The sequence below is a fragment of the Grampus griseus genome, assembly GCF_964374135.1.
Source record: "Grampus griseus genome assembly, chromosome: 14".
Lineage (NCBI taxonomy): Eukaryota > Metazoa > Chordata > Mammalia > Artiodactyla > Delphinidae > Grampus > Grampus griseus.
In genome coordinates this window covers 19835853-19857086 of record NC_139008.1, presented here as the reverse complement: position 1 = coordinate 19857086, position 21234 = coordinate 19835853, and the positions used below count along the sequence as shown (strand labels likewise).

The following is a 21234-nucleotide window of genomic DNA, read 5'->3' as shown; positions in this document are numbered from 1 at the left end:
TTTATTGTAGGCTTTTATTCAAATATATATTGAGTATCCACTCCGTTCTAGTCACTAGAGATACAAAATAGTAGAAAATAGTGTTTGATGCTGATGAATGCTATAGAGAAAAGTAAGCAAGAAACAGGGGTAGGGACTGCCAGGGGACGGTGACATTCTGGTTTAATAGCGTGCTCAGGAAGGGACTCTCTGAAGAGGTGACATACAGCCAAGACCTGATGGGGGTGAGGGAATGGACCATGTGAAGATATAGGGAGAAACTGTCCCACACAGAGAGAATTAACCTGTCCACTTTGGTTGCAGAATTGTAGGGACCTCTTGCCTAGTCGAGCCTTTTCCAAGCTTCCATGTTCAGTCTTTCCAAGTCCTCTGGCTTTGTGTAAAAAGTGACATGTTGTTGGATTTAAAAAAAAAAAAAAAAGAAAAAAGAAAACGTTATTCTGAAAGTGTTTTCCTCTTTTCCATACGGAAGTGTTTTAACACGTTTGGTCTTAATTTCTCCATTTTTGTCATGGTGTTTCTGTTTCTAAAGGTTTTATTTTTTTCCTTTGCTATTTCATTCTTTTTTTTCTGCAGCTGAACAGATTATCCTAAATCATTGTACCTTAAAGTCATATTTCTTTAAGCTTTCTTTTGTTATTACTAATAGTCATGTTTTGGTCTTATCACACACAAAAAATAACTAAAGCTTTGGAATCAGACTTCGTGGGTTAGAATTTCTGTCCTACCACTTCCTAGCTGTGTACCCCTGAGCAAGTTACTTTGCCTTTCTGTGCCTTCTTTCCTCATTTGGAAATAATAGTGGTAATTAAGTCATAGGATTGTTGTGACATTAAATTAGTTAATAAGTGAAGTGCCCAGTGTCTGGTAAATAGTAAGCACTCAGTAAGTGTTAGTCATTATTATTAATTGAATAATTATTAGAAAAATATAAATAAGCAAACAAAATATTATCGGGATCCCATTGCCCAGAGATAATCACTATTGACCATTTTTAGAGTTTTTTTCTGTGTGTGTATGAAACAAAAATGAAAACTTACTGTCCACACTCTTTGGCAGTGTGCATTTTTCACCTAACAATACATTATGAACCCTTTTCCCTATCATTCAGTAATCTTAGGCAACATCATTTTTAGTAGCTTCATATAGTCCGTTCTTATAGATCAGCCTCAATTTACATAATCATATTCTTATTATAAGATATGCAATGCTTACCTATATAAATAATTCTACAGTAAACATACTTATAGTGAAACCTTTGGGCATGGCTTTAATTATTTCCTAATAAATTCGTAAGCCTGGAATCAATGGCTTTGAGACCATATGCATTATTCAAGTATTTGCCATAATGTTCTGTAATTTTTTTCAGTCAATTTACATCCTCACCAATGCTGTGTGAGACTTTTCATTTCACCCACACTTGTCAACATTTGGTATTATAAATTTCAAAGATGATGCAAAGGCCATACATATTTTGTTACTAATTATACATATTTACATAATATACATACATAATATGATACATGTTTTTATATATACTTTCATTTTATAATATAAATATTTATTATTATTATACATACATTTGTTACTAATTATGTTGAATGTTTTCATTTGTATCTTGCCTTTTTTTTGTATTTATAAGTGACTATTTCCAGTGTTTTGCCTATCATTTTCTTATTAATTTAGAAGAACTTTTTTTTTTTTCGCGGTACGTGGGCCTCTCACTGCTGTGGCCTCTCCCATTGCGGAGCACAGGCTCCGGACGCGCAGGCTCAGCGGCCATGGCTCACGGGCCCAGCCGCTCTGCGGCATGTGGGATCTTCCCGGACCGGGGCACGAACCCGTGTCCCCTGCATCGGCAGGCGGATTCTCAACTACTGCGCCACCAGGGAAGCTCTAGAAGAGCTTTTTATGTAAGAAGGATAATACTATATCTTTGCTGAAATATATGTTGCAATATTCCCCTCTTTGATGTGGTAGGTTAATTCTGGTAATATGCATTTTTTCTTAGTGGTGTATAAAGCATTCCATTCAACTCTAATTAATACAATAAATATCAGGCCAACTGCCAGAAAAAGTTCCCTAGTTTGTCCACTGATCACTAGTTGTTTTCTGAATCATCCATCCTGGTGTTTACTGTCTCCTATGGATTTTAAAATTCACTAATTATATTTTTCTTCTGAAAGTAGTCTTTCCTAAGCTCAGATTCTTGCTGCTTCATAGATGCATCAACCTCTTGGATCTCACTGAAAATACGAGTTAGATATTTTCTGGAACTTTCTTTTGGCACCAGTTCTATTTCATGGGAATCCGATTCCTCATCGTTTCTCTTTATTTTAATGAGTTTTCCACATGCCCTCCTTATAGAAGGATGAACACAGAAATGTTGAGTGTCCCTGTTCTAATCTTTCACATCCAGATGAAGGGAGAAGGGAGCCTTTTGTATTTTTTGGAGTTCTTCTTTGTTGGATCGAGGGTGCTGGTCCTGTAGATATTTGGGAGAGGGCTACGGCTGGAGTCAGCTGCACGGCAGGCAGCCCTACTGCCCCATGGAGGGGCATCTTCCCCCTGTTGGTTTTGTGCATCTCAAAGTCGGAAGGGGTTCCTGCTCTTCTTTTCTAATGGGCACAGTTGTCCGTATTCGGAGGCCATAGTGACAGCGTCCTGGCCACAGCAATCGTGAGGTGGTGGTGCCGTGCTCTAACCAATGCCCCAGGTGCTGACGTGTCCTGTACTTGCTGAATATGGATCGGAATTTTTGACCCTCGTCCAGTCCCTGCTGGTCTGTTCCAGGGTTGTTAGTGGGGTCCTGTTGAGGTTCCCACTGGCCGATCACAGCTGGTCAATCCTCTTTGATGTGTATTTTCCAAAGTATGGGGCCCCAAATGGCTTAGGTAGTACATGGTTGGGGCATCAGCCATATTGAATTGTATCCTGACAAAGCTATTCTTTTTTTTTTTAATTTAGTTTACTTATTTATTTATTTATTTATTGGCCGCGCCATGCAGCATGCGGGATCTTAGTTCCCCGAGGGATCAAACCCGTGTCTCCTGCATTGGGAACGTGGAGTCCTAACCACCAGACCGCCAGGGAAGTCCCAAAACTATTCTTTTGTTGGTGTTGCTTCAGTTCTTGAGTTTACTGCAGAGAAAGTCTCAGAGGGCGCTGGTGTATCCTTAATACTCTTTAACCCTTGCTGCTTGCTGATCCCCCATTTTAATAAAAGGGGCAGGTATGAGTCTCAGAGCCTTTGGTAAGCAACACCATCTGCTTGGCTTTGAGTAGCTTTGATTTGCGTATGCTACATTTTTTACAGATACATACTTTCTGCTTGTAACAAGTGTTGTTGGCTTTCTTTACAAAGAAGAGATATAAAGTGTCTCTTTAAAGTGAAGTTATTATTTGAAGAGATGATTTAATGAAAAGCATTGTCAAAAATAACATCCAGATTTAGCAAAATCCACAAAGCTGGAGGAATTTTGCCAAACACTGCTCCGTGCTCTCTTACTAATACTTTAATTTGCAGAACTTCCTGGAAGTCCCTGCTGCGTGTATAACACCCTTCTTGATTCCCAGCAAAGATACAGATGTTCTCTTACTTTTGTATTTATTTTGGTAATTTCTTTGGCAGTTTGGAAGATGAGCACTGAATATTAAATGTGGAGGTGTCCAGGCTCAAATCGTCATCTCTGCTTTGAGTCACCTATCTCTCTATTTTTAGAAGCTGCCTAGGAAGATTTGTGAATGGAGAAAAAAATTGTGATGAAAATTGTAAATTCTGGTTAGAAAGTCTCTGGGGGTGAGGAGTTTTGGGTTCTTTTTCCCCCTGCTGACTCCAGTGCCTTGGGAGTGTCCCTTTTCCTTCCTCACACTCATCTCAGTCTGACTAGATGGAAACATCTTTGTGGTCTAGAAACAAACTGAAACCATCTTGTTTATTATAGTAATATTAATATCAGTAACAATGATGATGATACCTTTTATTGAACAATTGCTAAATGCCAGGCACCAGGCTTATCATTTTACATGCAACATCATGTCTCAGCTTCACAGTCACCCTATGAAAAAGACTTTTATTCCTATTTATTGATGAGAAAAATCGAGGCTCAGAGGGCCTACCTAGCTTCAGTTATCCAAAGAGGCAAGGGAAGAGGTGAGATTTGGACCCAGGCATAGTTTGACTCCAGGGCTTGTGTACTTTCTCAGGAGCTTGACTACCGAGCACTTTGGGAAGGTTTCTGCGTAGAAAAATGGCATCAGTGAGACAAGTCCAGAGTCATCCAAGTGCTGGGATGGCCGGGTGGCAGCATGTTACAGTGAAAGGGGATAGAAATGCTGGGACAGCATGATAGGAATACGTTGACAGTGGGAGATCCTCAACATTCTTTCAGAATCAGAAAGCACATAATGGACCAAAAAAGTAGGTAGAAACATTGAATGATATAATCAAGGAAATTGTGTGTGTGTGTGTTTAGAGAGACAGAGAACCTTGCATCCTATAAACCCATTTTTTTCTGATGTGTTTCTGATGGTTATAAAAATATATAGTGTCCCTGGCTACACACACACACACACACACACACACACACACACACACACCCCAAAACATAAAACCCTCAACACATGTTTTTGGTTTTTTTTAACATCTTTATTGGAGTATAATTGCTTTACAATGGTGTGTTAGTTTCTGCTTTACAACAAAATGAATCAGTTATATATATACATATGTTCCCATATCTCTTCCCTCTTGCGACTCCCTGCCTCCCACCCTCCCTATCTCACCCCTCCAGGCGGTCACAAAGCACCGAGCTGATCTCCCTGTGCTATGCAGCTGCTTCCCACTAGCTCTTTACCTTACGTTTGGTAGTCAACACATGTTTTTAAAGCAGAGCTTTCTATAGACTTCCCTCCCTTATCCTAATCAACAAAATGATATTAAGTAGAGTCATGGAATTTGTCTTTCCTTTGCTCCCTTTAGGTTTAAGTTACTGAGCCAGGAGGAAGGCGAGTACTTCAACGTACCTGTGCCACCGGAAGGCAGTGAGGGCAATGAGGAACTGCGGCAGAAATTTGAGGTGAGATGTCTTTCTTTCGGCATCAGTGGGAACCGGTTGAGCCTGCCTCTGTACTGTTTTTCTTGTTTATGGTGTGGTTTCTACCAAGGCCTTTCCTGACCCTGTGCCTTTGCGATCTGGTTCTGCTTTCTAGAAAACTCCTATTTATCCTTCAAGACCCCAGTTAAATGTCCCCTGCCTTGTAAAGTCATTCTGCCTGCCTGTCCTCATTCAGATTTAGACTTTTCCTTGAGAGTGTTCATTCACTACCCAGGTCATTTTGATGGTGGCTTGGACAGGGATGTTAGTAATGGTGAATGAAAGCAGTGGACAGGGTAGAGATATCTTGGAAGCTCAGACAAGTAGACTTGCTGAGGGATAGAATCTGGATTTGGATCTGTCGGCAGGATGGTGCTGTATTAACAAATGGAATTGATAGTGCTGGTGACTCCGTGAAATACCTATGGATGCATTTTTCGAAGATTAAGAGCCCTTGGCTCTGACCTTGGGCCATAGCGCTGGTCTGCTTCTACCCCAGATAAGCCCCTTCCCTTCTGTGGAGCCAAATAGACTCCATACATGAGACTAGCAGGTATGTAGGACACATCCCAGTTTTACAAAGAAAACGTTTTGGGGAAAATGGGTTTGAGTCCCTTCATTATATGTGTATTGAGTGATTTTAAAGTAGTTTCATAAGGGAAAACACGTTATTTTGTTCACAGAAACTTACTATACTGAGTCTGATGGGAAATCATCAATTCTAGATAAACAATGATGGCCTACTAACTCTGAAAAATGTATAAAATAGCTAAAATGAAGTAGGTTACTGTCATTGTTATTCATCAAGTAATCACACAAGCAAATAGAAGCAAAATATGACGAGGTGAGTTTCTGTGAAAGAGAGGCCCATGGTGCTTTAAGAAGATATAAGAGGGAAATGTAACCTTGTCTGAGAGGACAGGGAAGGAGTCATTGAGGAAACAATAGGGAAGTTAACCAAGTAGAGAGGGGAAAAGAGCATTCCATTCAGAAAGGCGAACAGGTGCAAAGGCCCTGTGGTGGGGAGTTATATAGCAACTCTGTGACACTGAAAGAAGGCCAGTGTGGGTAGAGAAGAGAGAGCAAAGGGTGAGTTCACAGTGTGGCTGGGAGGTGGGTGGGGTCAGAGTAGAAGGACTGCTGACTCTAGCAAGGGTTTTGGCATTTATTCCAAGAACCATCTTAGTGTCCCCTCAACGTGATAGGACTCATACTTGTGTACTGACCCTTGTCTTGAGCCTGTGCCCTCCGTAAAACCTGGTGACGGTTCTGACCCAGTGGGACTTCCCTTCATGGAAACAAGTGGAATAAACATGTTAGCCTTGGACTTAACAGTTATTCTCCAGTGTACTTGATCACTGAGGTTCATCCTTAGAGAGCAGCTCGCTCAAGCCCAAATGAGTTGATGAAAGGACTTTCCCTCCCAGGAGAGTCGAGACCTGGACAGTGATAACGTTTTAGGACAGGAGGGCAGGCCTTCCAGAGGACCCTTTTCTTCTCCTTCCCTCAACTTTCTGATGGAGTGGTGTCCGTTTGCTGCCGAGTTAAAAATGTCCTCTTGTGGGTGAAAAAAATGAGACCAGTGTTTTCTTGTATAAAATGAAGTCTCAGTTTTGCAAAATGATTTCTTCTGTCTTAGGGCAGCCAGGGTGACATTTCAGAACACCCAGGAAAACATTTCCTACATGAACAGAGCATCTGTCTGGGCCAGTTACTGGTTTGAAGGCAAGGACTGATTTATCTGCGTGCAACAAAATGTGTCCTGTATTTCCCGCAAGAGCCTGCAAATGCTTGCTTATGCCTGAGTGGTAATTGCTCCACACCATAGTTTGTTGATTAAAAAAATGTTTCCAAGAGACCGAAAATTGTTCACAGACACATAGAGGAATTTCAGTTGACCTTGGACGTGAGAAATGTAATCCCTGTGCAATAACCAATTAGCCCCCAGAATGACTCAGAAATTACTTTCAAGCCTCTTATCTGGAGAAATTCTGAGTGACAGTAAAATCGAGCTGCAGAAATTGGGGTAATAGAATTTCACGGTAGGGTGAGCTTGGTGAAGTTACCACACATGGTATGCTTCAGAACATTGGAGCAGGCTCTGTCTGGGGACTTTTGTCTGGCTGTGGCCTTGCCAATGGGCCAGGGAAGGGAAGACTCCATTTTGCATGGTTCAGAATGGGTCTTCTGACAAGCTTAGAATTTTTTAATTTAATAAAGTGCTTACTGTGTGCCATTTATTGTTTTAAGTGCTTTAGAAATATTAAGTCACTTAATTCAGTCCTTACAACCACCATGACTGGTCAGTACCTTTATCATCCCCCTTTATCTTTTACAGATGAGGAAACTGAGGCCCAGAGAGGTTAAGCAACTTTCTAATATCCCTCAGCTGGTCATTGTCTAACTTCGAGTTTCCCCAGAAACAGACTATAAGGATTCAAGTGCAGGTGGTTTCTTCGGGAGGCGAGCCCAGGAAGCATCGGGAGCAGTGGGAAAGTGAGGCAGGGAAAGGAAGGGAGCTGGAAAAGTATGTCTGATCAGCAAGTTACCACTGTGGGCAGCTGGGGTTTAATCCTGCCGGGGATTAACCGGGCCGCAGCGTTTGCAGTCAAGGGGCAGGCAGCTGAAGTATTATCCACGAGCTCCCCTCCCATCACTGGCTGAAGGCTGCTTCCAGGGGTATTAACCTGCAACCAGGAAAGGAGCCTGCAGGCAGAGTCACGGGTGGAAGCGGCAAGCAGCCCCAGGTATAGGGAGGAGAGGGCCCAGGGGTCTCAGCTGGAAACCTGGAGCCACACGCGTGCCGCGTAGCCTATTCTGTTCAGGTGGTTCGAGAGCCAGCCTGCCTGGATTGGAATCCCAGCTCTGTCCCTTCCTTGCTGGGTGCTGAAGGCAGGTGACTTTATTTCTCTGAGCTTTTGATTCCCCACCTGTATGTATCGTGGCACTTCTGGCCTCCCACGGTTATGTGAAGAGTGAGTGAGATGGCATTTAAACCAGTGTCCGGCATGTCATATCATTCAGATGTCAGATGGTTATTATCCTTAGCAGCCCTCTCCCTGCCTCACCACCGCCCGGAATAAATAAAACTCAGGACCTGCTCCTTCGGTCTTTGGAAGGGTTGCTTGGGGGCTGGGGAGCATCTACGTGGACCGCTAGCCTACAGAGGTGTCTCCCGCCACTGCTGGGTATGGGAGTGCCGTTGGAGCTCCTTGTAGGGGTGGAGGTTAGTTTAAGCCAAGAAAGGCATTCCTCATCTGAGATGGGGCCCTGGAGCCAGGCAGCCGGGACGCCTTCGCTCTCCCGTAGCGCAGTCTGGGAACAGGCAGGGCTCTTTGCTCAGAAGCGTGTCTCTTTGCTTTATCTTTGAGCACCAAGTCCTAGGGCTCTAAATTACAGACATGAAAAGGTAGCCATTAGTGTATTCCTGTTTCTGAAGCCGTATCCAATGCAGCAAGATAGAGCATCATTTAAATTTGGGCCTCAATTTAAAAATGTTTGTCCTTTGATGGAGGACCTGCTAGGCACGAGGCCGCTGGGAGACATGGGACGTTCGGAGGAACACAGGACAGGGTCCTTGTCCCAAATGTTTTTAGAACTAAGAAGGTAACAAGAAGGGGGAAAAGCTTAGCGTGAGACAGCAGGGTGTGGTGGTGATGACGGTCAACTGGGGACCCCATGTCCCGTCGAAACGCCCCATCCTTATGGATGGGGCCCAGTTTTGCCAGATCTGCTTCTTTAGAAGAAGCCGGGATTTGGGTTTTTGTAGGACATCTCCTGATTTTTAACAGATCTCAACTAATTTAAATATTAGTGCAAACCAGACCGATAAGGCTATTAGACTTCTGATCCAGCATCTAGAGGCTGAGATAACATTCTGTCTTAGTTCAGACTCTTATAACAAAAATACCATAGACTGGGTGGCTTAAACAACATTTATTTCTCACAGTTCTGGAGGCTGGAAAGTCTAGGATCAAGGTGCCGGCAGAATCGTTGTCTGGTGAGGGGCTGCTTCCTGCTTCATGGCCCTCTTTTTGTTTTGTTTTGTTTTGGCCACGCCCAGAGCATGTGGGATCTTAGTTCCCTGACCAGGGATAGACGCCCCCTGCAGTGGAAGCTCGGAGTCCTAACCACTGGACCGCCAGGGAAGTCCCCATGGCCCTCTTCTTACTATGTCCTCACGTGGCAGAAGGGGCAAGGGGACTCTTCTGGGGTCTCTTCTATAAGGGCACTAATCCCACCCATGAGGACTCCACCCTCATGATCTAATCTCTTCCACAGGCCCCACCTCCTAATACCATCACGTTTGAGGGTTAGGATGTCAACATATGAACTTTCAGGAGACACAAACATTCTCGGTCTATAGCAGGTAACTGTGAGAAGAGTCACATAAGCAAATTGAGATGGAGCGTGGAATTCAGAGGAGAGAAGGTTGCTTGAAGGACTGAGGAATCAAGCTGATGGACACTTGCTGCTCCTTGAAGAACAGGGAAAAAATTTTCCTCTAAGCAGTCAGATGGAGAAATGGGGAAGTGTGTGCACCTCCCCCATGCTCCACTGGCAGGGGTGCTGGGACCTGCAGGTGGATGGAAGCAAACCTCAGGGCTGGAACGGAGACTGGGGACCAGGGACAGTCAGGATGTGGATCTTCACAGGCTGGAGATTGGACTGTGTGTATCGGGTGGGTCCTGAGTTGGGACTCAGAGAAGGTGGGAGACAGCATAATAAAGCAGGGATGGTGGGAGGGAGGGAGCGATATGTTTAGATTGGGATAGCCTGGGAAAATCTCTGGGGGCTGAAGGGTGAGAATTTGGGATTATGGGAGGACATGGCCCTGAAAAAGCAATGCAACTTCTCTTTGAGGCTCTTTTCTTGTTTGCAATTTCCCTAACGATCTGGTTTTAACTACCCCCTCTGGGCTTTAACCCCCAAATCTGTCTCCAGTTTTTGGTGGGTTTTTTTTATGATTTTTTTTGGGGGCTGCGTCAGGTCTTTGTTGTTGCGTGCAGGCTTTCTCTAGTTACAGCGAGTGGGGGCTACTCTTTGTTGCGGTGTGCAGACTTCTCATTGTGGTTGCTTCTCTTCTTGCAGAGCATAGGCTCTAGGCGTGCAGGCTTCAGTAGTTGCAGCACGCGGGTTCAGTAGTTGCGGTGCACGGGCTCTAGGATGTGCGGACTTCAGTAGTTTGGCTTGCAGGCTCTAGAGCGCAGGCTCAGTAGTTGTGGTGCACAGGCTTAGGTGCTCCGCGGCATGTGGGATCTTCCTGGACCAGGGCTCAAACCCGTGTCTCCTGCATTGGCAGGCGGATTCTTAACCACTGTGCCACCAGGGAGGTCCCTGTCTCCAGTTCTTATGTCATTTCTTAACCCGAAAACCACATAATACAACTGTTTACTGGGTATTTATTTACACTTGATCGTCCCCGAGACACTTAAATCTTAACATATCTTTACTACAAGATAACTGGACCAAGAATGCTCACAGCAGCCTTGTTAGCAGCCAAAAAGTGGAGACAACACAAATGCCCGTAACAGAAGAATGAATAAATGTAAACAGTGAACGCTACTCAGCAGTACAAAGAACAAATCACTGATTCAAGCAACAGCATGAGTGAATTTCAAGGCCATTAGGATGAGTGAAAGAAGCTGGATGCTAAAAACTACATACCCTATAGAGGAAACTACATACATACCCATAGAGGAAAACTTGACACTCTCACAATAATTCCGATACCAAGTGTGTGGGTTTTCCACACCAAGAAGTTCTCCAGTTCTCTGTGGGCACCAACTAGGTGTTCTACAATTTAATTCAGTTTCATCGCTAGTTACCTGGAGTTAGTGCAGACCCCATAGGTTAAGGGCTCAGTCCTACAAGACATCCCACACTTTAGACTCCAATCGCAAATATTCTGGCCTCCTATTCTCCCCTGCTTTCACAGCGTTTGCTGCCATTCTGAGTCATCATTCTGCTGCGCACAGCAGCAGGCCCCTACCCCGTTGCACTGAGGACAAACATGGGCCTCATCCATCCATTTATCCAACAAAATATTTAACTAGAAAGTGTGCTAGTTGTCAGAGCAATTGCGGAGAATGAGACATATTCCCTGCCCTGGCAGGTTTCCAGTCTGTTGGGGAAAACAAGTGAACAGACAGTTACCATGCAGTGTAAATGGGAAGTGAGGTGGATGAAGGGAGCAGATAGGCACAGCCCATCCAGACAGAGAGAATCAAGGAAGGCTTCCCCGAGGAAGTGAAAACGTGGAGCGGGAGGTAACTAGGTTGGCGAAAGGGAGAGAATAGTCATCCACACAGGAGCAACAGTAGGTGCAAAGGCCCTGAAGTGGGAGGGAACTGGGACTCAAAGATGGGAAAGGAGGATGAAGCTGTGTTTCAGGGAAGAAGGAGCCGAGAAAATGTTGAAGAGGTTGGAGAAGCAGGTAGAGCCTGATCGTACTGGGCCATCTGGGCCAGTGAAATCACTGAAGTCTTTATCCTAAAAGTCATGGGTCACTACCAAAGCATTTTAAGCAGGTGGTGACTGGGTTGAGTATGAAGAAGTGGAAGCTCACTGTGACTACATGTAAAGCCCAGTGTGGAGGGAACCAAGGTGGGTCGTCCAGGTGAGAGATGATGACAGGTGGTATTGGTGGAGATGGAAAGAAGAAGGCATTCTAGAGACAGCTGGGAGGAAGCAGTGCCTGTTCCTGGTGGTGGATGAGACACGAGGGATGAAAGAGGAGTGAGGTGCCAGGGCTGGCCTCCACGTTTTGGGTCTGCACTGTGGAGGCTGGGCCATGCTTTTCACCAAGCTGGGGGCATGAGCTGCGGGACCCACAGCTTGCGGCCTTTACGTGAGTTTGAGCACGTACAAGGGCATCCTCAAACTCTGATGATGTTTTCTGTGTGCTTCTCCCTCCAGAGGGCCAAGATCAATCAGGGGACCAAGGCTCCTGAAGAAAAGACGACTAACACCATATCCAAATTTGACAACAACGGGAACAGGGACCGGATGAAACTGACCGATTTTAACTTCCTGATGGTGCTTGGAAAAGGCAGCTTCGGCAAGGTACAGTATGGCTGCGTGGCAGCACCTGCTCCAGGAGGAACAGCTAACAAGGCAGGCACATTTGCTGTTCATATGGGGCTTACATTCCAGTGAGGGAGAGAGTGAAAAGTAAATAGAGCTACACTACAGTTGGTAATGAATACTGTGAGGGAAATGAATGGAGTGCTGTGTCACAGACAGATCAAGAAGGGACCCACTCAGATTGAGGAAGTGACGTAGAAACTGAGACCTGAAGGATGAGAATGAACCAGCCGTACATTCAAAGAGCTGGGAAGGAATGTTCGCAGCGGCGAGAACGGCAAGTGCAAAGGCCCTGAGGTAGGCAAGGGCTGGGCACATTCTAGGCACCATCAGAAGGTGCTGGGGCCAAAAATGTCATCAGCAGGGGGAGGTTGCAGGACGTGAGGTTGCAGAGGTGGGAGGGGCCTGATCATGCCAAGCCTTAGAAGCTGTGATGAGAAGTTTGGATTTTATTCACAGCGCAGGGGGGAGCCACTGAAAGTCTTAAGCAGAGAAGTGACATGATCAGATTTGGTTTGGGAAAAGGTTACTCTTGCAGCTGAGAATGGAGATGGTTCTTTTCGAACAGCAGCACAATTGAAGGATGACCTGGGACTCGTAGAGTGATTCTGGATGCTATTATAGGTACTAGGAGATGCAGTTTTACTGAAGTTGAGATTGTGTTATAAGTATTCCTGACGTGTTTAGTGTTGTGAGTCTTTTAATCCCTGTGTGTGCCGCCAGTATGTCTCATATCAATCTCAGACCATGAACTGAGGTGTGCAAAAATATCAAATTTCTTCCCCATCTCTGTAGCTTAAGTCAAAAATCTGGGAGTTATCCTTGCCTCCTCTTTGCCCTCCCCTTACCCCAGCCGTGCATAATCCATTAGTTAGTCTGGATAGGTCCTCCTCCAAAGCATATCATGAATTTACCGAGTTCTCTCCATCTTCACTGATGCAGCCCTAATCTATGCCATACAATACCGTCTGGATCACTGCAGACATTCCTAACTGGTTTCCCTGCTTCCACTCTTGTGACCTATAATTAATACACTTCTATGCAGCAGCCATAGTTATTTTTAAAAACTTACATTAGGTCAAATCACTCCCATGCTTAAAACCCTCCAATGACTTCACAAGGAGAATAAATTCTATACTGTGTCCTTGGCTTACATGACCCTTTAAATTCTGATCAGTTTAAATTGTTCTCTGTTTGATACCCTCTTCTCCTTTCCTTCTCCCCATCACCCATTGTGCTTGGGCCGCATGAGGTTCTTTGAGACATACAGAGCTCCCTCCTCTCTTCGAGCTTTTGTGATGCTGTTCGCTTTATTCTTTGCAGAGCTGGCTCTCTCTTGTAATTCCCATCTCTACTTAGATATCACCTCTTCTGAGAAGTCTTCCCTAACTACCACTGAAAGAGCCACTCATTCATTCTCCATTATATTGAACTCTCTCCTAGCACCCATCACCAGATGATACTTCTCTTGCTTGTTTGTTGGTTTGTCTCCTTGTTCTAAGATCTGAGCTCCACCAGAGCCAGGAGCTCTGTCATGTTCACCGCTGTACTTCCAGTGCCTGTGGATGAATTCATTCAGGGTCTAGACTGAGTGCGTGAATTTTCTCTATGGGCCACAAGGTCCATCCATCTGCTGTGATGGACTAAGGAATCTGAGGTTGTGGCCCAAAGTTTGAAGAGCCTCGGCAGGGAGTGAGAATAGAGAGTAGGAACACGGAATAAGATTACTGAGCAGCCTGGAGGTCCAAAAGGCTAGAGAACAAGCAGTAGTGATGGTGGAGGTCCATGCCGCTGTGTCCTTTTTGCCAGCAGCTCTGAGCAGCCTGGGGATGGAGATGGAGAAGTAGATGGTGGATTTGAGCTAAGGATGGTGATTAGCAGGATCGGTGCCCTAGAAGATCCCAGCGATAAGGGAGTCAAGGCTTCTGGGAAGAGGGATGCCCACGGCAGATCCAACAGAGCCTGTTCTAGCAGGTACTCAGCAAAAGTGTCCTGAATAAATGAATAAAAAGGACATCCAGACTGGAAGGAAGTCAAAGCAGAAAGAGGGTTATAACCTTGGGGAGGAAGAAGGAGTCTAGAGGCCTAGGGATGAGAAACAAGTGGGTGAGGCCAAGAGATTTAAAATGCTAGGAAGACTAAAGGCATTTAGATTTCAAAGATGGGGGGGTTTCCCTGATGACAAGGAAGAATGAAGCCTAAATGAAGAGGAGGTTCTAATAAGCTGAGGTTGTCGGGGAGTCTTAAAAAATTAAATTATATTTTTAATAAGCAGTGTTTTCACGTGGTTCATAATTAACATTATATTAAAAGGATAAACACTGAGAAGTCTTTTGCTCCCACTCAGGTTCACATCCTTCTGTGCCCCCTTGCTGCTACTGCCCTCATATACAAGCTGTTTTGTTAATTTGCATCTTTCCAGTTTCTCTCTGCTAATTAACGAACAGAAATACGCATATTTATTCTTGTCCTTGTTGCCTCAAAAGTTAGCAGACCACACACATATTTCTTCACCTTCTTGATCACTCAGCAGTACAGATTGGAGAGTTTTTGATTGAGGAATGGAAGTTCTGGAGGGTCTTACAGAAAGGATTGGGGTTGGGGGGTGGGTAGAGAAGTGGGAGAGTGGGTCTTGGGGAACAGCGAGGGAATGAGAGAGAATAGATCATATGTTTCCATGGAAACTGTTATACTAATTGAGAGTTCTGTTCCAGACTGGGGATGTGATATCAAATAAATCACAGAGGAAGACAACAGTATGTCATGAAAGCAAGCTAGAATAGCAAAAACCTCTACCGTCCTTTAAAACATAGAGTAATCCTTTGCAACTCTTGTTTTGCCAGTCGCGGTTTTAAATTAATGTGGTTTTCTATTTGAATGCCTACTTTTACCATTTTTCAGTCTTGTGGGATATATACATCAACCCCCTTAAATGGAAGAACACAGCAGCAGTAACTGCTCCCCCGCCAAAGATGAAAGACAGGGACCGTTGGGTAATCTGTTCACACCTCCCCTCCCGCAGGCCCACTGTATCAGATCTGGCCCAGAAAAACATGCTCTTAGAGACAGTAATAATTTGTGGAGCGACTAGGGAGAGACACAAGCATTTTGCTAAGACCTATGAAAATGAAACAGGGGGCAAAGCAAGTGTGAAGGCCACTGAGTTCCAAACGAGTAAACCCTGTTTCAAAAACTTTAAAAAGAAGAAAAATTCGGAGAGTTTGCTTTCCTGACCATGTGAAAGTGTTTCCCTGGGAGCGTTACCGCACCAGGGCAGGGCCTCTTGGCATGTCCGGCTTACTTGGAGATAGACGCCCTCTAGAACTTTTGTTGCAGAGCATTTGCGCGTATTATTCATTTGTTATTTAATGTTTATTTTTATAGCTTTATCCTCTCTATTTTCTTCTGATTTCTTGAACCTTTGACTTCTGCTTTGCCAACCTTTACACTTTTCAAGAATTTTACCTCTGTGGTTGTCGAGTGATTTCTGCAGTTAAAATTGTGCTCCAGATATATAAATTGGGCAGATGTGCCCTGTTCAGACTGATTATACAAGTGGGGCTTATAAAATAAACACAGCAAGTCTCTGATAAGGTGTATACACAGCACAAGTACAGCTCTGTACCTTACAGACTTGATTCCCCTAATTCTAAAGTACCATAATAAACATCCGTTGGATATTTAATTAATGCTAGTATCACTTGCTTTCTGAGACTTCAGATGTGCTTGTGGTACTGATTTGTACGATCCAGATGTTTTTAGAAAATCATGCCGGGAAGTTTGAATGAGGGCTTTCTTATTATTTTCTTATACTCGTGGACTCCTGCCTGTGGAGGATACTGGCCTGCTGGGGGGGTTGGTGGTGTGGGGAGGGCAGGAACATGTGGTGGTGGACCTAGAGCTCACATAAAGAAGCTCAAATCCAGCAGCACAGAAGAGCTATCATAGGAAAAGATCAGTAATAGAAAAAAATGAAAATAGCCCAAATGTTTATCAGTAGTGTGAAAGTTAAACATATAATGGTGTCTCCATGATACCTTCAAAAGGATGAGGTCTTTGTGTCTCTCGTATCTCTGTCTGTCTGTCTATCTGTCATCATGGACAGATGTCCATGACACAGTATCAAGTAGAAATAGAAGCAAATCACAGAACATTATGATTGGTAATATAAAATACACTGTACACAGAATAATTCTATTTATGGAATGTACTCATAGCTCCTACTCTCTTTGAACTTCCCCCCAACATTTTATTAGGAAAAACTTTAAAAATACAGAAAAGTTAAAAGAATTATACAATGAACACCCATAATACCCAATACCTAGGTTCTGCAGCCAGCATTTGACTGTATATGCGTGATCACATGTCTCTCCATCTCTTTGTCAACCCATTTTTTAATGCGTTTCAAACCAAGATGCAGATATCGGTACACTTCTCCCCTGAGCTCTTCAGCATGCATATCATTTAACGAGAATTCAATATTTGTTTTTGATCATTTTAAGGTAATAAAATTTACATACAACAAAATGCACAAGGAAGTGTATCATTCTATGCATTTTGAAAAATGCATACTTAAAAACCCAGTGGGAGTATAAACGTTAATCAAAAAAAAAATCACACTAACAGATATAAAGTACAGCCGTGATGTTTGCCGTGTGCTGGGAGAGCCTGCGGGAGTGGGATCGGCCCTGGCCAAAGTCAGGGAAGGCTTCTGGGAGGAAGAGGCTCTTGAGCTTTATCTAAAGGATGAGCTAAGTTAACTGTGCAAAGAGGGGAGGGAGTAAGTGGAAATCTCAGAATGTCTCCTCTGGGACTTCCCTGACGGTCCACTGGTTAAGATTCTGTGCTAATGCAAGGGCCACGGTTTTGATGCCTGGTTGGGGAACTAAGATCCCACATGCAGCGTGGCAAAAAAAAAGAACATCTCTTCTTCCAGACCCCACACACCTAACCTCCTTTGTTAGTTAGGGTGGATCCAACTGCCATAACAAAAAGACCCCTACATCTATACTGGCGCCGACGCAATAGAAGTTTAATGTTCATTCATGTAACAGTCCAAGATGGGTGTTCCTGGCCTCACCCACGCTCTCCATATGGTGATTAAGTGACCCAGGTTCCTTCCATCTTACACAGCCCCATCAATCCCTACAGCCTTGTTTTTGTCTATACTCAGAGTGCGGGGGCGGGGAAAGAGTACAGAGGAGGCACAAGCTGCTTCATAAAAGCCTTGGTTTGGAAGTGGCACCCATCACTTCTGCCTACACGCTATTACAGAGAATTTAGTCACATGACTCAGTGCAAGGGACGCTGGGAGAACAATTTTGATGGAAAGATAGTGGTCTCAGCCATACGCCCTACTTCTCAGCTCTGGTTGGAATTCTTGGTGACATGAAAGACCTTCTGACTTTAACCTTTAGAACTCCCCATTTTCATGCCCCACAAACAAAAAACTTTAAGCTTCTCTTCTCGATGACATTTCCTTGTGTTCAAATCATGGAACGTGCCAGGTGTTAGTGCTGCTTTTCCTGAAGCATAGCATAAGCCAGGAATAAATCAAGTAGGAAGAAGTCAGCAGCTTATAAAATTAAAAGGAAAAGTGGCAAGTCTTTAGAAACTGAGTGCCCTGGTATTACATTTATCTCTTCAAAAAGTCCCATGCAGGTCTGCTGCTCTGTGTGCATTGAAGATGATCAGAAATAAAAAGCTGAGAGGTGAGAGACAAGACCATTAAGCCTCCCTTCTGGTGTTTGACTTTCCTAGAATAATGCCCAAGAGGCTGATGATATTAAGTGCCCGAGTGTCACTAAGGAGGCCATTTAGTGTTAGCCAGTGGCCCCTTTCCTATAGCACCCCAGAGACTCGGCATTTGTGTGCCACTCTCCAAGGTGCTGACACCAACTCCCTTGGCTCCAGATTCAGACCGTACAAAAGGGTCGAGTATAGCCTTGGCCAAGTTTCCCAACTATTACCTATTTATGCACTTGTTTTTATATTTTCTGTTTTTGTTTTTTAAGCACGTACATACCTCCTTTATACTATCTTAAATATTTTCTCTCTCTCTTTTTTTTTGGCCGCGTTGCGTGGCTTGTGGGATCTTAGTTCCCTGACCAGGGATTGAACCCCGGGCCCTCGGCAGTGAGAGCGCAGTCCTGAACTCTGGACTGCCAGGGAATTCCCCTTAAATATATATTTTAAATTGATTTAATTGACTGCCTTTTCTTCTTCTTAGCATTGCCCTAAGTGATAATGTATTCGAAATCACAGGCTTGATCTAGCAGTCATATATTTATTTTAATATATTCTTAGGAGAGTTTATTAAAAGGAAAATAATTTTGTCCTTGTATTGCCGATGGTAGAAGTACCACATTTTTTGAAAAACCGCGTTCAAGATCTTACACTCACATGACAATCTGGTGCTTCAATTACCACTGTATTCCTAGGAACATGAAGTCTTTTGCTACATTTTTTGTGTATATCTGGAAGCTACAGAACGTCTCTGATCTTCCCTCTCCCCTATATCCTTTCCTTTAGATGAGAAGCAAGCTCAGCATTTCCTGTCTCCCTAAAGATGTTTTATGTGACCTTGACTCTCCCTTCGCTGTCCTGTACTCACTGACTATATCCAGAGAATCAAACTGCTCTTCTGAGATTTGCTGCCTACACTTCCTCCCCACTCACCTGTGCCTTATCCTTTTGCCTTGTGACTTCTACTCTCAGCTACTTCTGAATCGCCCGTCTCCCAGGTTATCAGTGATCTCGTAGCTCCTGACTCTCTAGATCTGAGCACAAGGCATGGTGGCTGCTTATGACAGCAGAGGGCAGACATGAGGGAGAGGAACTGAGACTAAGATTGGAACCCATACCGGGGAGGAGTATCACTTTTATAATAACTGCCCACTGACAGCACGATTAAGGATTTATTCATTCACCAAATATGTATTGAGCATTTACTATGTGCCAGGCACTGTTCTAGGTGCAGAGGAAATGGCTGTGAACAAAACAGACAAAAATACCTGCCCTCATGGAACATATATTCTTGTGGTGGCAGTAGTGATGAAGATGATGATGTCACCTAACATTTTGAGTCCTTACTATAGGCCAGGCTTTGTTGTAAGTGCTTTGTATGTTTCGGCTCATGTTTATGCTGTGATGTAGCTACTTATATCCCCATTTTACAGATGAGGAAAGGAGATGCGGGAAGTTGAAATAAGTTGGTAAAGTCACAGAGCTCGTCAGGGACGTTTAACTGACCAGGTTTGGTTTAGATGCGTGTGATCTTAGGCTCTTGATTGCCTTGATACTTAAAACTTGCATTTCTAGTCTCAACAGGGGTCGCCTTGCCATGTCACAAACATATTCTAGAAGGTTAACCGTTTTCCCCTCTTATTTTCTCATTTCCCCCTCTCTGCTCTTTGCCTCTAAGTGTAAGCAGAGTTTGCTGCCTTGTTTTCATCCTGGGCCTTTGCCATTAGACAGATGCCACGTGCATGGTGATGGAAGCCTCCAAATTTTCTGTTCTCCCTCCTCACTCTGTGTTTGTCAATTACCTATGCATGTGCAAACACCCGTTGGCACTGTGAGCCATCAACAGGGATTCCTGGGAGGGCTCCTGAGAATGGGCTACTGTCTTCTAGAGCCTGCCCTTCTCACCTCCTCTACAGGCTTCAGCTCGTGGGGTCCTCCAAGTCGTGGAGGCACCTCTAGTGCGTGTGGTTCCTCAGCTGGTTCCCTTTCCACCATCGCCCTCCATTTCTTGTAACCCTCACCAGCTCTGTCTCCCATCCCCACCCTCTACAATTCCACTTGCCCACCTCCATTGCCTCCAACTTTTGAGCTCCTACGAAATGCCAGGGATCATGCTATGGCTTTATATGCATCACACATCCTATTATTTCTTACCACAGTCATGCAAGGTAGTTACTGATGTTAACCCTATTACACCCATTTGGAAATTGGAAGTCAGGGAGATTGAGTGACCTCCCCGAGACTACACAGCTGGGAATAGGCAGGACCAGGACTTGAAATCAGGTGTTGTGATTCCAGTTGCCTCTTTCCATCCCTAACAGCACTCTTCTCTACTTTTGGGTCCACTCATCTCCACCAAGCTGCTAGTCTTTTCGTTTTTGAGACAGTTTCAAAACTGCTACGGAGACTTTTGCGGGTTCTTCCTTACACCATGAAAAAAAGTTAAAACCTGTATCTTACGACTGCTTTGGCATCAGGACAAATGTATTAATATTGCATGTTAAAGCAGTTTCTTCAGCCTAAAAGTTCATTTTTTTTTTCTTGTGATTCTAAAAGAAAGTAAAACACTTTCATGAGCCCCTACAGAGATCGTGGTCCCCAGTGTGCTTGAAGTTGGCCCTGGTGGCTAACACTAGCTCCCCAACAGCACACAACCTCCAAGCTGTCTCCCCAAAAGCCACTGGGGTCCTTAATTAGTGTGTGCTTTGAGTTTGGGCACAAGAGGACAACCCAGACAGAGCTCCAAGCCCCAGACTCCAATGTCTTCTGCTGCATCCAAGTGCAGCACTGAATTAACCGCAGGAAGAAAGTGCCTGAGGAGATGAAAAGGCAGTTTCGTTTCTACCGGTAACAAAGGCCTTTTCTGAAGTCCCAGCGCTCCCGCTGTGGGAGTTTATTCCTAATTTTAATCTCATTAGTAGTGTGGCTTCACAGGCGCACATATACGTCCATACATTAGAGGTGGTTATATAATCCTACAGACAAAAGCTCTTCCCTTTACTTCAACCTGCTTTGCTATCTTCCTGCACCATATGGTGAGTCCTGTATCATGTGGTTCACAGAGAGCTCAAAGGCTTCGCTACCTGTTCCCTTAATCCTCTTCCAGAGAACCTGTTGACACTTGCTGTCTGATCTTGGACTCCTGCCTTCTCTTTGGTTCTGTCCCAATTACGGCACCTTCGTCCCGGCCCCTAGTCTTTCGTATGCAATTCTGACTGCTGTGGGGTTTTTTTGCCAACTCATTTTCCCCAGTCACGGTGAGGCCCTTCCACTCTCTGAATTCATCCAGGTCTCTCATCAATGAAGTGAC

General features: G+C 44.3%; 1 protein-coding gene across 2 annotated transcripts in view; it reads left to right on the top strand.

Annotated features, from left to right (window-relative positions):
* Positions 1-21234, top strand: part of PRKCB (protein kinase C beta) — a gene marked incomplete at both ends in the record, with an annotated part of 311977 nt that overhangs the window by 218474 nt on the left and 72269 nt on the right. For both annotated transcript variants that reach the window (XM_082671427.1, XM_082671426.1), the window contains 2 exons: positions 4979-5075; positions 12012-12158. In XM_082671427.1, the coding sequence (XP_082527553.1) occupies positions 4979-5075; positions 12012-12158 (244 nt within the window). The remainder of the gene's footprint in view (positions 1-4978; positions 5076-12011; positions 12159-21234) is intronic.